Here is a 15,245-nt window from a genome sequence, read left to right as displayed (position 1 = left end):
CCCCTCTTTTTTTAACAACAGTCTGTAAAGTCTGGGAAGTGAGGAGTTGCTGGAGTTTTTGGAGAGGAATGTTGTCCCATTCTTGTCTGATGTAGGATTTTAGCGACTCAACAGTCCTGGATCTTCTTTGCTGGATTTTTTGTTTCATGATGCACCAAATGTTTTCTATTTGTGAAAGGTCTGGACTGCAGGCAGGCCAGTTCAGCACCTGGACTCTTCTGCAAAGCCATGCTGTTGTGATGGATGCAGTATGTGGTTTAGCGCACAGTCTTACTGAAATATGCAAGGCCTTCCCTGAAAGAGACGTTGTCTGGATGGGAGCATATGTTGTTCTAAAACTTCTATATATTGTTCAGCATTGATAGTGCCTTTCCAGATGTGTAAGCTGCCCACCCCATAGGCAATAATGCAACCCCATACCATCAGAGATGCAGGCTTTTGAACTGTGCGCTGATAACAATTTGGATAGTCCTTCTCTTCTTGAGTCTGCGGGACACGGCATCCATGGTTTCCAAAAAGAATTTCTCCAAACTGTTTTTTATGATGCTGGCTATTGCAAAACATGCTTTAAAAAAATCAGTTTTTGACTTGAATTCCTCCCATACAAGGATTAAAAGGGTTGATTTTTAATGTCATTTTCCTATTTTAAAAGCATATATCTTACAAAAACCAGTATCAATGTGAACATGCTTACATTCCATAAATGTGCTAAATTTATTAAAAATTCAAATGAACCCAAAGTCTATTCATGATGTCATTTGTGTGTGAGCATAAAAACAAACCTATTAAGTTTGAGAAAACCCTGAATTACTGAGTGAGCGTGCCAGCAGTATGTAGACTGTGCAAAGGAGGATGTAACATGCTATGACATATTAGCAGATTAGCAGATAGCCTAGCATATATGAGCATAGCAGTCACTGAAGTAGCAGCCAGAACAGCAAAAGAATACAGTAACTTGTTGATACAGTATTCTAGCAGCCGATATTGTTAAATAAGTGAAATGCAGTAATTCTATTTAAATACAGTGTCACAGACATAATATGGGACTGCAGGAAGTGGAGAGTTAGATGGTCTCATATTTTTATGTGTATGTGTGTTGAGTAATCTAATGGCTTGTGGAAAGACACTGATGCACAGTCTGGCTGTGAGGACTCGATTGCTGCGGTAAACAGAGCTGAAGTCCCACTTACAGTGGGTTAATCATGAGCAGTGTTAAAAGAACACAGTTAACACAAGTCTCATCAGTACCATTAGTGAAAGCTAGCTTTGAGTGATGTAGATGATGCAATGTTGACTTGCATTTCCCAGCAGCAAGTAAAAAAGTAACTACAGAAAACTGGCAACATGAATTGGACTGGAGGTCAGGGTGGTCCATTTGCTTGTTGTGTGGCAAAGCAAATACAAGAGACAAACGACATTCTAAAACTGAGCCTTCTGTACATTTTAACATGTCAGATGTGAAGACACTTTATGCTTGGAGTTAAATATATTCCTGGACTCTATGTTACAGCATGGAGTAGAATTTGTATCAAGTCAAGTGGTCTTTATTGTCATTCCTCTGTAACAAACAAAGTGAGGCAGGGATGCAAGTGTGAGAGTGTTTTAATGTGGAGGTGCAGAGAGTCAGTCTCGACATGGTAATCCCAGGTCACCAAACATGTAGGCACGAACATGCTCAAACAAAAGAGAAACAAAACAAACTTAAACAAGTTAAACAGTAAAACAATCTAAGAACTAAACAACTTGAGGAAACAGAACCGAGAGTGGCTACGAACCTAAGTATATATAATCTCTGTTCAAAGAAAAACAGATATAATGGCAACTTTACAGGAGAAGGCAAAAACACTACCTTCAATGTAAGTTAATGTAAAGAGATTCCATCATCATGAAGTTTTCACACAATGAAAGGCAAAAAACAGAGATACTTTGTATGAAAAGGAGTGGTGGAGTGGTGAAAAGAAAATCAAACAAACACACGTGGCCATGTGCACTAGGTCTACTTGCTGATCTACTATGGAGTTACACAAAAAGCAAACATGTTGTTATCTTGCTTATACTTTCTCTTCCGGTATTGAAAGTTTACTGATGGAAAAATGTATGTAACATATCAAAAAACAAACAAAGACAGATGTTAACAGGCATCGCATGCAAATTAGGGGACTGCACAGGACTTTGAGGTCAGCAATAAGCTGTGAGCCTCATGATTTGACAAATAATTTCACATAAAATAAATCTGACCAAAAGTCACCATGTGTTCTCTTACTAAGCTCTAAGCCTTTTTTTATTTTTCTCTTTCTAGAGACGCAAGCTGTACAAATGTTTCAACATGTCTGACAAATAAACATTAAACAATCTTCAAAAAGGCAACAAAGCCACCCACAGTTAGGTATTTTAGTTTATGTTGCACATTTTGCACTTTGTACCAATATTCCTTGGCCATCAGCTAGACTTACCATATAGTTGCATTTTGTTCTTTGTAAGGCCTAATCTAAGAGTTCATTTGCAAAAAATGACAAACGCCAACCTTTTAAAAGTAAGCTTCTTAATACACAGTGCCCTAAATACGCTTTGTCACGAAAGCTGTTATTGCCCATTGATAAGGTACTGCAAATTTACATTTTACAGCAGAAACCGTTCAGCCAGCGCCCAGTATTCGGGTCAGGCAGAATTTCAAATGGCTCCCTTCTCCCTACAAAGTGCAGGATGTAGGTCTTAAAATAATGGCTACTGCATCTAAACAGAGCATAGTGTGTCTAACAAAGATCCACTTTGGATTCAGCCATGTGTGCACAGTTCCATACTGGACAAAAAGAGCAATATTTGGGTGTAAAAGCCAAAAATAACTCACATAGTGCACTATAGAGTGAACAGTGAGCCACGCGAAATTCAGCCTTTTCAGCCAGATTTTCTGAGGTCTGATCTTATAGATGTTTAATACTGACCATTACTGGGCTGTGATTGTTGCAATTTTGTTTTATGTTAAAGAATGTTAAATATTGCACTTAAAAGAAACCTGTATCCACTGCATGGCTTTAACTCTGAAACATGAAATGACCACTGGAGTTATCTGCTTTTTCCAATCAATACATTTTCAAAAAGTTTCATTTTGTAAGTTACTTGTATATTATAGTTATTTTCACTTAATCAAAACAACCCAACAGCAGTTTGATTGATATTACCTGGAATGAACAGTAAAAACATGATTTATGAAAATTCATTAAAATGGAGATGCCTGCTCTTGCAAATGAACTCTTCAATTACTGACTGTAGCCCAACTGTTACTGCACAGTTTATCAGCCATTCTTCTACCCTGTTTATCAAGTTACCAACACCAGATTTGAGCTGATATTATTTGGGTGGTGGATCATTTTCAACACAGCAGTGACACTGACATGGTAATGTGTGGGGTGCTGGTACAAGTGTATCAGGCACAATGGATTTGATAGGTTTTTTGATAGGATTTCCTTTCCTGTAGTCATGCTCCAGCACTCTAGATGGACTGATCAGTTGTCTAACATAGACTCACTGCCTGGTGCATAAACTATTCTGAGGACACTGCACACTGACATCCACTGTTTAAACAGTTTAATACACCACATTTATTTATTTATTCCTCAAATTATTTACATTGACCACTAATAGGTTTTTATGGGAGGTAACAGAGCAGGATAAAAGGTTCATTCGTGTGCACATCTTTGCAAGAAATGCAGTTGTGCGTACTGCAGTTTTTGTAGATGTAACTACTTTTGTGCACAGTATTCGGACACTTTTGTTTTTGTTATTTAATGCACTTCCTGTGTATAAATCCAGCTACACCGAGTTAAAAAAGCTATGAACTGCACTGCAATCTATCCTGAAGGATAAGCGTTTTAGATGATGTGTGTGTGTGTGTGTGTGTGTGTGTGTGTGGTCTTGGTGCCCTGGTGCTGATGTACTAAACTCTAACAGAATAAACCACCCAGGGCTCTTTGAGTTAAAGAAAACAGAGAAATAAAGGAGAATTCACATCTCTTTAGTGTAAATAATTAGCAACCCAATAAGGTTGCAACCCTAAAACACTGTACTTACATACCGAATCAGAATGTTTGTAAACATAAACATTGGCTATACTTCTGGGTTGATAACTCTCATCCAGTCACTGGTAGAATCAGTTCATTTTAAGTAGCAGTAAACACAAACAGAACAGACTGAACCAAAATATTGTCAACAATTGTAAAATATTGTTTGAGGGAATATCTTTGGGGTCCATGTGTCTTCAAGAAGTGTGAAGGTACCCCATTTTTCCCTGTTACTGCTCAGAGAGAGAGAGAGAGAGCATTAGAGAGAGAATAACTGGAAAAAGTCTGTTAAGAAAACAGCCTTTTGCCTTCTGCTTTATCCACCCAGAGTTTCCCCAAATTATGCTTATTTTAAGTGGAATTTCAGTGCATGGAACCGCAAATAAATACCACCATGCTTCAGAGCTCCACCTTGCTTTAGTGTGGCCTTGCTGCAGTGAGAAGCAGGCTACAGTTATTACAGAGCAGCTAGTCGTAGCTCTGGCACTTTCAAGAGTAAAAAAGTTCACCTCATCCTCATCTATGGCCAGGAAACAGGATCATAAAAGGAATGGTCTGTATCCACGAACATACTAGTTCAGGTTTAATTTTTTTCCATTCTCTAAAAGTAAGTTGAAAGCCAGTGACTGACAGTGAATGCATTGTTAGGTTAACATAACTGCAGTTAGCGTTATCATAACAGATAAAATAAAGGCTACTAATAAAGTAGTTTTTCATTAAACAGGGGAGGGAAACGTGTAGTTGGGTGTCATCAGCACAGCAGTAGTTTGGAATGCCTACTGAGAGGATATTACCTCACCAGACATGCACCAGAGCAGCTTTAGTAGCACACAGGTTTGGCAATAATAATGACAACATTAGGAGCATATATTTTTTCAAATATTCAATAAGAAATATGTATACATACACACAATCGAAGTATTTAGATGCTTCATCACAAGATCACTAAAAACGTTTGTAAAAACTATCAAATTTGGCAGAAAATCCTTTTGTACCAGTGCAGTGCTACCAGCATTATGTAACACAGATTCTTCTCTACAGTAGTGGCTTTAGGAAAAAAACAGGGAAATGATGAAGAATTCGCATCTCTTTAGTGTAAATAAGAACTTGAAACTACTGCTGGCGATCTGCCACAGTCACGCATCAGGCTCAAGTAGAAGGAAGATTTGTACAAAGCCAAACTGCTGGGAGGGAACATTTGTACAGCAATAGCCAGTTTCCCTGTCTCCTTACATATTTACTGTCTGAAAGTGTGGTGTCTCTTGATGTCATCCAAACAAAGTAGGTTCTTCAGTGTTTTCAAGTGTAGAAATGCACTTTCAATCTTAAGGTGGCGATTCAGCTTGCTAATTTTGATGTTACAATTAAATGTTCAATATTGCTATCATTTATTATGAAGTATTGTAAGAATATTAATTTAAAAACTCTTATGATCTGACACAATAATATTAGTTTAACTGCAAGCTATTAATGAATCCAGCATTTTCAAATGCTTTATTGCTGCTTTTATTGCATTTTTTATTGTTCAAGTTTAAATTATTGCAATTTTTTACAATTGCAAACAAGCATTTTCAATACTAAGTTCTCTTTTTCAAAACTGTTCACACAGTTAGCACAACAACACTCTGTGTGGACCAAACCATGAACAGTTTTCTTCGTGTTTGAATACAGAACGCAGTCAGTGACCACAATTTAACAAATTCGTCAATTCACTTCTCACTCGGTCTCAGCCTTTAGCAAAAATGTGTATTTCTTTAGCACAGTTTGGCAGTTCTTACATGCACTTTTACAAAACTGTTGCAGCGAATGCCAAAAACAGTCAAAACACAGCTTTTTACGACTGCTAACAAACATTTTCAGCACTGAGTTCTGTTTTTTAGAACTCTTCACAGAATTTGTACAACAACACTCTGTTTGGACCAAACCATGAACAGTTTTTTTTTTTCTTGACTGAATACAACATGATTCAGTGATCATAATTTGCAAAATTCTGAGTCTCAGCCATTAACAAAACTGTGTGTTTCTATGGCTAAATTAGCAAAAGCTTACGTGAAAATAAACTGCCTATGAATTTACTCAATAATAAATACTATACTGATCAACAATCAGAGCCTTAAAATGACAACGGTTATAATGACTTGAGTTGAGTCTCAAGTCGCTGAGGTGCAAGTCGATTCTCAACAACAATTTCAAAAATTTAGCTGACTGAATGTATGTAAACAGGCCAATCACTGCTGATTTCCATAATCACTGATTCCCATCTGAGTCCTGCCCAGGCATTGATGTGTAAAAAGGGCTCACATCTAGAGTTATTTTGTTCTCAATGGATGGTCCATTACAGGCCCAGAACTTATTAAGCAAGTCATTATTCATACATGTATAAGCAATAGAGTATAGCAGGTATGATGTGGGTGTAATTATGTGGTCAGATTAGGTGGAGTATGTAATTACAGTAACTGTGATTTTTTTTTCTTTTTTAGATAAAGTACTGGATTTCCGTTACTTCATTGTTCCCATACAATAAAGATATACAGTTCTGTTTTGCAATGTTTTTTTCTGATGTAATGAGTGTTTTTTTAATTCACTGTAAAAAAAAAGTTTTTTTAAATCAACCTAAAAATATTTAATGTGGTAAAAAACAATTTAACTGGTGTTATTCAACCTAAATAAATGCTGTAAATGAACCAATGCAAAGTAAACTAGTTTAGATAACAAACCAATACTTACATCAATTAAAACCTCAAAAATGGTGGCAAGAACACTTTTTTACATGTTTCTGCAGTGTTTCCATAGCATTTCATTGCACAATAGAGCATTTTGGGCAAAAGAATGAACTGCTGTGCTGAGCTGTGTGTTTCTGCAGAGAGGGGTGTGAAGGGTTTCGAAAAAGTGAACTTGGCACTGAAAAATGCTTCTTAGCAATTTAAAAAAAAACCTGTAAACTCTATATCCAAATATTGGATTGGACAACAATCAAAGCCTAAAAATATTAATGTTTTTAGAAACAAACTGCTGACTGAATGTATGTAAATAGACCAATCACAGCACACAACAACTAAATGCTTATTATTACACATACAGGAAAGACAGGACCTTTTTTTCATTCACTCTAAACAAGCAGTATAAGTGGTTTTATTCAACTTGAATAAATACTTTCAATGAACCAATGAAGCAAAATAAAAATGGTAACTTTACTGTAGATACACGAAATAAATATTCTTTTTATGTGAATTCAAACATCAAAAAAACTTCAAATCAGCTTCCACGCTGTTCCACTTTTTACAGTGTTGTTTACATGATCAGCCACAGAATTAAAAAAAAAAATAAAATATGAAACAATGCTACAGAGCAAAGAAACCTTACTACTTTTTTGGGGTGTTTTTGGGTAGATGGTGTTATGTGTCAACTCTATCACAGACATTTGATCATCTAGCTCCAAATGTTTCTATAACATTGCAAAGATAAAATCTACATATTCCTAAACATTACATTGCCCTAATGAACCCATGATTGCCTTTGTGTTCACCAGGTAAACACAGGAACAATATAAATATTAACATGGATAAATTATTCTGACTGTTTAAACTAGGCATATGAAAATGTTGGGTGTGAGTTGTTTGCACTTTCTGTTAATTTAATGCCTAGTGTAATGTTTACCAGCCCTTCACCTGGAGCATCCAGGCCTGCACATTTTGGTGTTTTCCCTGGTGAAACATATCCGCTTCACACAAGGAACACTCCAGGATCAGAGTCCAAACCACAGCCCTTTAGCAGGATCATACCTAAGTAAGTGTGTGTAAATATACACAGACCATCCACTTTATTAAGTACACTTCCTTGTGTCTACTCTCTTTGTCCATTTTATCCTCTCCACTTACCATATTGTAGTTCTACAATTCCACTTTGTTGTTCTACAATTACAGACTGTAGTCTGTTTCTCTGCATACTTTGTTAGTCCCATTTTACTTCTTCTTCAATGATCAGGATCCCCACAGGACCACCAAAGATTACAGAGCATGTATTTGACATTTAAAAGTATATCTGTCCCTTAAAATATGTTGTTTTGTACCCATCCAAAGCTGAAAGCTAATTTTTTTCTGCAAATTAGGCTCTTTTACTACAAAAGCTGGCATTAGCTTTGCGAAAATATCAAAGTAAACATCTAATGTTTCTTCAGGGCATTAAGTCACTATAGGTAAGACATAAATGGACCATAAACATGTTTCATGCCTGATTATCTCAGCTGTCTGATTTTAAATTGCATCTGTGATGTTGGCCTACACACTTTGTGTGTGTAGAGTCTGGAGTGGGTCGGTCTGCATCATGTAACTCCTGATCTGAAAACGTCCCACTCCAGCCCTGTTTTATACTGATTATTTTAGGCTGATGTAACTTCATTCTCATGGTTGTGTGTGGGTCATTCTGTTTATTGCTACAGTCTATAGTCAGTAGCTCATTCACTGGAGGGACAGGCACCACCACATTGCCTCCTGCATAGTATTTATGCAATTACTTTGTATTTTTGTACTGCACATCACTCTTATTGTTTATTGTTTTAGTAGAGTTTATACTATTATTTATCTCTACTTCTTTTTATATATCTGCAAATAGTGTACAGCAATACTTGGCTCCTGTTCATTTTGCTCTTGTTTTGCTCTTTACTGTGCTTTATACTGCTGCAATAGAAGAATTTCCCTCTGGGATTAATTAAGTGATCTATCTATCTGTATATCTGTCTGTCTGTCTATCTATCTATCTATCTATCTATCTGTCTATCTATCTATCTATCTATCTATCTATCTATCTATCTTTTATGTTATAGCAATAGTGCACTATAACAAATGGTGTCTAGTAGCTCACTGTCTTTATATTGTTTCTTTAAAATACAGCAATATTCAATATATATTTTAACTTGTTTTTATATGAACTTTCAAAATTATCACAATAAATAATATGCACAATTATTAGGCAAGTAATTACAATAAAAAATTAAATGTTTTAAACAGACACAAACTTTATTTTATATCAAAACAATGTTTAATGAAGAAAAAGTGCCATTTTGCTCTGTCAGCAAAGAAATACAGCAATATTCTCAAATATTAGTGTGCGCAGTTATTAGGCACTTGTATTGCAAATTGTTTTTCTCAGTTTACTTAACAACAAACAAGTATGTTTAGCAAATAACAAATATAACAAATAACATTTAGCCTTTCAAAATATTCAGTTGCCAATACTGTCATGAGCCTGGCATCTATAGAATCTGTGAGTTTCATGATTGTTTTCATGGCCAATTTTAGCTAAAGCAGCCACCACAGCCTCCCAGATGCTGCTCAAGGATGTCTACTGTTTTTCCTCACTGTGAATCACTGTAAATGCTTGAGAATAGCCCACAAATTGTCAGTTGGAATGAAATCAGATGAGGAAAGGGGCCAGTTTATTAATCAGTCATCTTGGAATGCTTTACTGGCCAGCTAAGCAGTGGAGTACTCGGACACATGTGATAGAGTATAGTCCTGCCTAAATGTCTTCTTAAATACCGTGGACCTCTTCTTCTATCATTTTTTAAAGAAAGTGTTTTCCAGAAACTGGAGGTAGTTTTGAGAATTGAATTTCATTCCGTCTGCAATCCTAAAGGTTTCAACTAGCTCATTGTTGATAATAATAGCTGCCCACACCTTGGTGGAGTTGAACTGTTGTCCAGTGTGATCCAGCCATGTGCCCAACCATCTGGGCCATCAAGTGTCACGCTAAGCTCATGTCCATAAGACCTTTGAAAAATCAACCCTAAGGTCTAATCTTGGCCTAATCTTGATGCTTCAACTTTAGCTTCAGTAATTCTTAAATGGAGGTCGTGTTTCAGCCTTCTTGACCTTTGCAATGCCTCTGAGCACGTCACACCTTGACTTCAGGAAAATCCCAGAATGTTTGCAGTTCTGGAAAGTGACCATTCCAATCTTGGATACACCCATACAGAAACTCAAGAAGGAAAACAAAAACATGTGTGGTTCTTCCTGAAGCATCACAAGGAAGTTCTTTATTATAGATATAACCCTCCCACAGGTTTATGTATAAAAGGGCTGGTTCTAAAGGTTTGGTGCATGCTCTCTCTTATGTTCTAGTGCTGCACACAGAACTTGTGACCTGCTGAAGACCTCAGAAGACAAGACTTTAGTATAACACAGCAGCGTAAGTATTAGTAAAAATATAATACATTACAAAAAAAAAAAATGAATGTAATCGAATGTGATGATCCAGCTCACACATATTTGTGAAAGAAGTGCAACTTAAATCAGTGACTTGACTTAAAAAGTAAGTAAACCTGCTGCAATAATTTCGAGTTTATTGAACTTCTAATAATAAGAACAAAAGACAGATTTTTGTTATGTTAACTTACTAGTAGAAGTTCAATTAACTTTATTGCAGCAGGCTTACTTTGATGCCACCTGTTTGTCTTTCTGTTGTCAGTAAGCAAAGCTAAAAGAGTTTATTTGGGAAAAAATAGCCTTTTTATTATGATTATTTAATATTAGTCAAGTAGCGTCAGTCGTCTGATCATTGGTTGATGTGGTCATTCGTTTACAGTTCAGTGACTCATGCTTAAAGGTGTACAGTTAGTGATACACCTTCAGGCTCCATGTTGGTGGTATATTTTTTTTTTTTAAGAACTGCGTGTAAATATGGCTTGCTGTGTGCAGGACACATCTATTGAGTCAGAGAAAAGATGAGAGTGTGGGTGCTGCTTGTGCTGCTGTCTGTTGTGCCAGGCTCCTACAGCAAGTGTAAGTACATTACTAATATAGACATTGCATTTGAAAAAATGAAGCAATCAAATTTAAGTCATAAATCTTCCAATTGTTCAGTACTGTACACTTTGGCATCACAGCTATTATAGATGCTTGTGTGTTTCATTATAATTTTCATTATGTTACATTTTAACTGAATGTGTGTTCGACACTGTTTAGTCCTTGAGCTGAGGGTGGATGTTGACTTCCCTGGAGATGATATCCAGCAGATCTTCTCTCCAGATGCCTACCACTGTCAGCTAGCCTGCACCGAGCACAGCTCCTGCCTCTTCTTCACCTTTTTACGATCTGACTGGGTCTTAGACAACAGGTTCAGTTCCTTTAAAATACTTCAGTTTGATAAGGAAGAGTTTGTAGTTGTGGTGTACATTAGGCTTCACATGATAATAAAAACACTTTTCAAATGGAAACATTTAAAGGAATTTCCACTGCTACCTGAAGTACACAGCCAATGGTATCCCATCCCGGGTTTCAGATCTGAAAGGTGTAACATCAGGCTTCTCACTGTCCCGTCTGGAGTACAAAACCCGTGAGCTGAAGATATTTTTTCTTTTGGTTGCATATTCCTTTTTCCTTATGGTGGGTAATTAGTTGTCTAATACTGTGTGAATTGATGACTTGTTCTTAATTATTTAGTCCTGTAAATCAGAGCCTGACTGCAAAATTTGGTAGCACAATATTTTATAGTAGTAATTAGTATTTATAATAGGTAAAGATGTTGTAAAAGTAAGATTCTAGTACATTTGTGGTATGAAGTAACATACTGAAACTACCAGAAATGTACAGCAGTACCTACATGTACTTACACTACATGTGTGTAGTACTTACAAATTATTTTCTGGTATGTATTTTGCACTCTAATTAGTTACTCTGTAAGCACAAAGTAACTAATGAGAGAAATAACTGGTAGCTTTTTGGCACTTAATGCTGAAAAGTAATACAACTGTGGTAAGTACTACCAACAGTTGGTGAGTATAGATGTCAAAGGTGCAAAAATTGTAGGGTACCTACTACTACTGAGTACTCAGTAAGTATCTTTTTCCAGTATAGTAAATTAAACTATGAATTGTTTACATTTAAGTGCTACATATTTACATTCAATTCTGAGTACTGCTGTAGATGGCTGGTTGCTTTTATACACGCAAAATATACATTGGAAAAATACTTTTAAGCAGTATATATTTACACCTTTAATACTACATACTTAAAATACTGTAAATTAAAATGTTACCCAAAATTATTTTCCACCAATGATATGACAAATTGCCTTTCATTTTTCCTTATCAGGTCCTTGCCTGTCATCCACATATCAGGACACTAATTTCCCAGGATTAGACTACCATGAATTCCCCTCATCTAGCTCTGACAAATGCCAGAACGCGTGTACCAATGATCCATACTGCCGATTCTTTTCTTTCACAACAGAGAGCTTCTCAGTGGCAGACAGACGGTAAGAGGAAACATGATTGTCATCATTGTGTGTATGCTCTACAACATTTCTGCTTGAATAATTGTTGGCTACAGTTTTGAGTAGATGACATTTCTCTGCAGAAAAATATGCTTCCTAAAATACAGCTGGCCGTTCCCAGTGCCGCCAGTGATCACAACCAAAAATGTCCACGTATCAGGATTTTCACAGTCACTACTTAAGGCTAATGGAACCTTTAAACAAGGTATATTTTAATCAGTCACTGAATTTTTCTATTTCTAATTGCATTGTATTTATCTGTCACTTTCTTTTTTCCTGTGTTTCACTGCTACAGAATGCAGTGATTTGGTCCTTGCCAACATAAACTTCCCCGGCAATGACTTGGAGCAGATTGTTGCTGGATCACCCCAACACTGCCAGATCCTGTGCACCATACATCCCCGCTGCAACCACTTCTCATATACCAGGTATCAAACAAATAATGGCCTGTGAGCGCCAATGGAGTCTAATGTACACAACCTTTCTCATCCATTGAGACATATTTCTAAATTTGATGATGTTCTGAAGCTAATTTCCCTTTAAGGCCCCAAATGCGCTGCTACTTGAAGTATAAGCCAAGTGGGTATGAGCCAGTTAGGGGGGATGAGGTGTATTCAGGATTTCCAGCATGCAACTGCAGGCCTTCAAATGGTTTGATTTCTCTCTCTCCCACGCACATATGTACACACACACACACACACACATATACATAAACATATATATATATATATATATATATATATATATATATATATATATATACACACACAAACTCTCTACAAAATTATAATAGTATATTATACATTATAATATTATACATTAAATTGTATAATAATTAACTTGTGCATTATCTCTGTCTCATTTGGAAATCAAGTCTCACGCTTTGAGAACGTGGATCTCACTGGAGCCGATTACCGTTTTGTTGTGACCACTGATCCTGAGAGCTGTCAAAATATCTGCACAGCCGATCCAGACTGTCAGTTCTACACTTACATCTTTCCATCTAACCCTGAGCCAATCCACAGGTAAATATGCCTAAACAAGAACAATAACTTTCCTCTGCAGTACATGATGACATAAAATCTAAAAATAATGCTTTTTTTAAGGACTCGTTAATTGTTTGTGTATGTTGAGTTCAAGTTTTGTTGTTTCAGGAATAGGTGCTACCTAAAGAGGGTCATGACTCTGCCCCGGCCTTCTACAGTGGTGACCACGCGTGGTGTGGTATCTGGCTTCTCTCTGAAAGACTGTCAAGACAATTAAACATAACTACCTGAATCCTTTACTTTAGTTGCAAGAAAAGGGTTCCTGACTCTCTGTCTCCTATGATTTGCATGCCTACATGATTATGGTTCTGATTAAAATAAATATAACCTTAATGACTCATAGTCTTAAGGAATCTTAGTTCCTTAAGATTTGTGATTTTTGAGACGTGTTTTCCTCAGGAGTTTAGCTGTAATTTAATCTTCTATTATAAGCTGGGAGGTCTTTCTTTATCCCTTTTCTCCCTATATAACCACTGTCACTCTGTCTCTGTGAGTCCCAGGACATGAGGTCTCATTCTTTACAGAACTCGAAGTATCTCAAGTTTAGCTCCCTTGGCTGCCATTTTTAGAGTATATTAAAATATTATAGTAAGATAGCGTGGGTCACAATCCAATGCATTTTGTTTTTCCTAAATAATTTTAAAAAAGTGCTTGAGCAAAATCAGTAATATTTTTATATAAGCAATCAACACATTAAAAAAGATAACTGTTGGCAGCACATACCTCTTATGAAGTGTTCAGCCACAAGCAGAGTCTCCAGTTTTGCAACTCAATCCCAAAGAACGCAAATGGAAGAAGGGAATTTAGGAACTATGATGAAAACCTGGGAGCTTGTTTTCCATTCCTTTAGATAAACATTGTTAAAGTTAATTTAACAATAATTTGCCATAATATCTTTGTTGTTATTTCACCTTTTTCCTTATATGTTAATCCTTTGTTGTTGGGAAGCCATCAATCATTTAGTAATCACTGATTTGAATAAACTCTTTGAATAAATTTGATAAAGACAATTTGGCTGTGTGGACTCTTTTTTTTGTAACATACTCTGAGAATTTAACAGCATACAAGTGACTGCCCAATATTTTTACTCAAATATGGGTGTGAACTTCAGGAAATAGCCTTTTCCATAAATGGTGGTGATTCCAGGATAGTTAGTTGCTCACGGTGTAGAAAAATCGGCTCGTTGATGGCAAAACTGGCGGTCCACTGGAGTTTTGCTCAGCATTTTCTAGGTGGTAGATCGGTGTTTAAGCATAGTATTAGACCAAATTCCACTTATCATCACTCATTTTCCACTCACAGTCCAATTACCTTCCTTTCATTGGTTATAGTTTGTAAGTAGGTTTAGTAAATAGTTTTAATTTAGCTCCGTGTCAGTAACATTTTCTAGAAAATCATTTTACATTAGGTCCAGTCATTTTTTATTCTTTGTAATATTTATCCTAGTTTATTTTCTAAAATAAAAGTCTCTGTACATTTAAAATCTGTTTGGGGAGATTATAAACTAGGTAAAGCTTGTATGCAGGACAGTAATCTCGGTGGTCAGAGGGTGGACCAGCAGTTGCAAACAGTTAGTGGGGTGTTGCCCTTATCAAGTCAACGGACAGATATATGCTTGTTATCTGGGAAGATTGTGTTAAAGACATAAAAGTCTGGATTACCAGGAGCTTCTTCATGCTAAACGCTGACAAGACAGAATTATTGCTGTTGGGTTTCAGGTCTGCTTGAAATGAGGCTGCACATATCAGCCTTGACCTTTGAATTGTTTTTCAGAGCAATGGAAAGCTAAAGACCTTGGTATAAACCAGTGGTCGGCAACATGCGGCTCTTTTACTGCCCTGTTGCGGCTCCACAGCAGAATTAGATTTTT

At 36.5% G+C, this 15,245-nt stretch overlaps 1 protein-coding gene across 1 annotated transcript; it reads left to right on the top strand.

Moving 5' to 3' along the window:
* The first annotated feature begins 10,779 nt into the window (after positions 1-10,779).
* Positions 10,780-13,700, top strand: LOC118804887 (coagulation factor XI-like). Its single transcript, XM_036565502.1, has 9 exons — positions 10,780-10,837; positions 11,021-11,171; positions 11,281-11,390; positions 12,149-12,311; positions 12,437-12,534; positions 12,625-12,757; positions 12,874-12,980; positions 13,204-13,354; positions 13,484-13,700. Exons 1-9 carry the CDS (start codon positions 10,780-10,782, stop codon positions 13,590-13,592), a joined length of 1,080 nt encoding a protein of 359 aa, XP_036421395.1. The 3' UTR covers positions 13,593-13,700.
* Positions 13,701-15,245: the final 1,545 nt, after the last annotated feature.

This window comes from Colossoma macropomum, unplaced genomic scaffold (genome assembly GCF_904425465.1).
Source record: "Colossoma macropomum unplaced genomic scaffold, Colossoma_macropomum, whole genome shotgun sequence".
NCBI classification, from domain to species: domain Eukaryota; kingdom Metazoa; phylum Chordata; class Actinopteri; order Characiformes; family Serrasalmidae; genus Colossoma; species Colossoma macropomum.
The sequence above is the reverse complement of the archived record's forward strand: the minus strand, read 5'-3'. Positions and strand labels throughout refer to the sequence as shown.

Bases quoted from the DNA above. Each gene is read 5' to 3' on its own strand.
- LOC118804887 (XM_036565502.1), top strand. From the start codon at position 10,780: ATGAGAGTGTGGGTGCTGCTTGTGCTGCTGTCTGTTGTGCCAGGCTCC. The intron at 11,172-11,280 runs GTTCAGTTCCTT...AAACATTTAAAG, and splicing joins GACTGGGTCTTAGACAACAG to GAATTTCCACTGCTACCTGA. The intron at 12,312-12,436 runs GTAAGAGGAAAC...CCTAAAATACAG, and splicing joins TTCTCAGTGGCAGACAGACG to CTGGCCGTTCCCAGTGCCGC.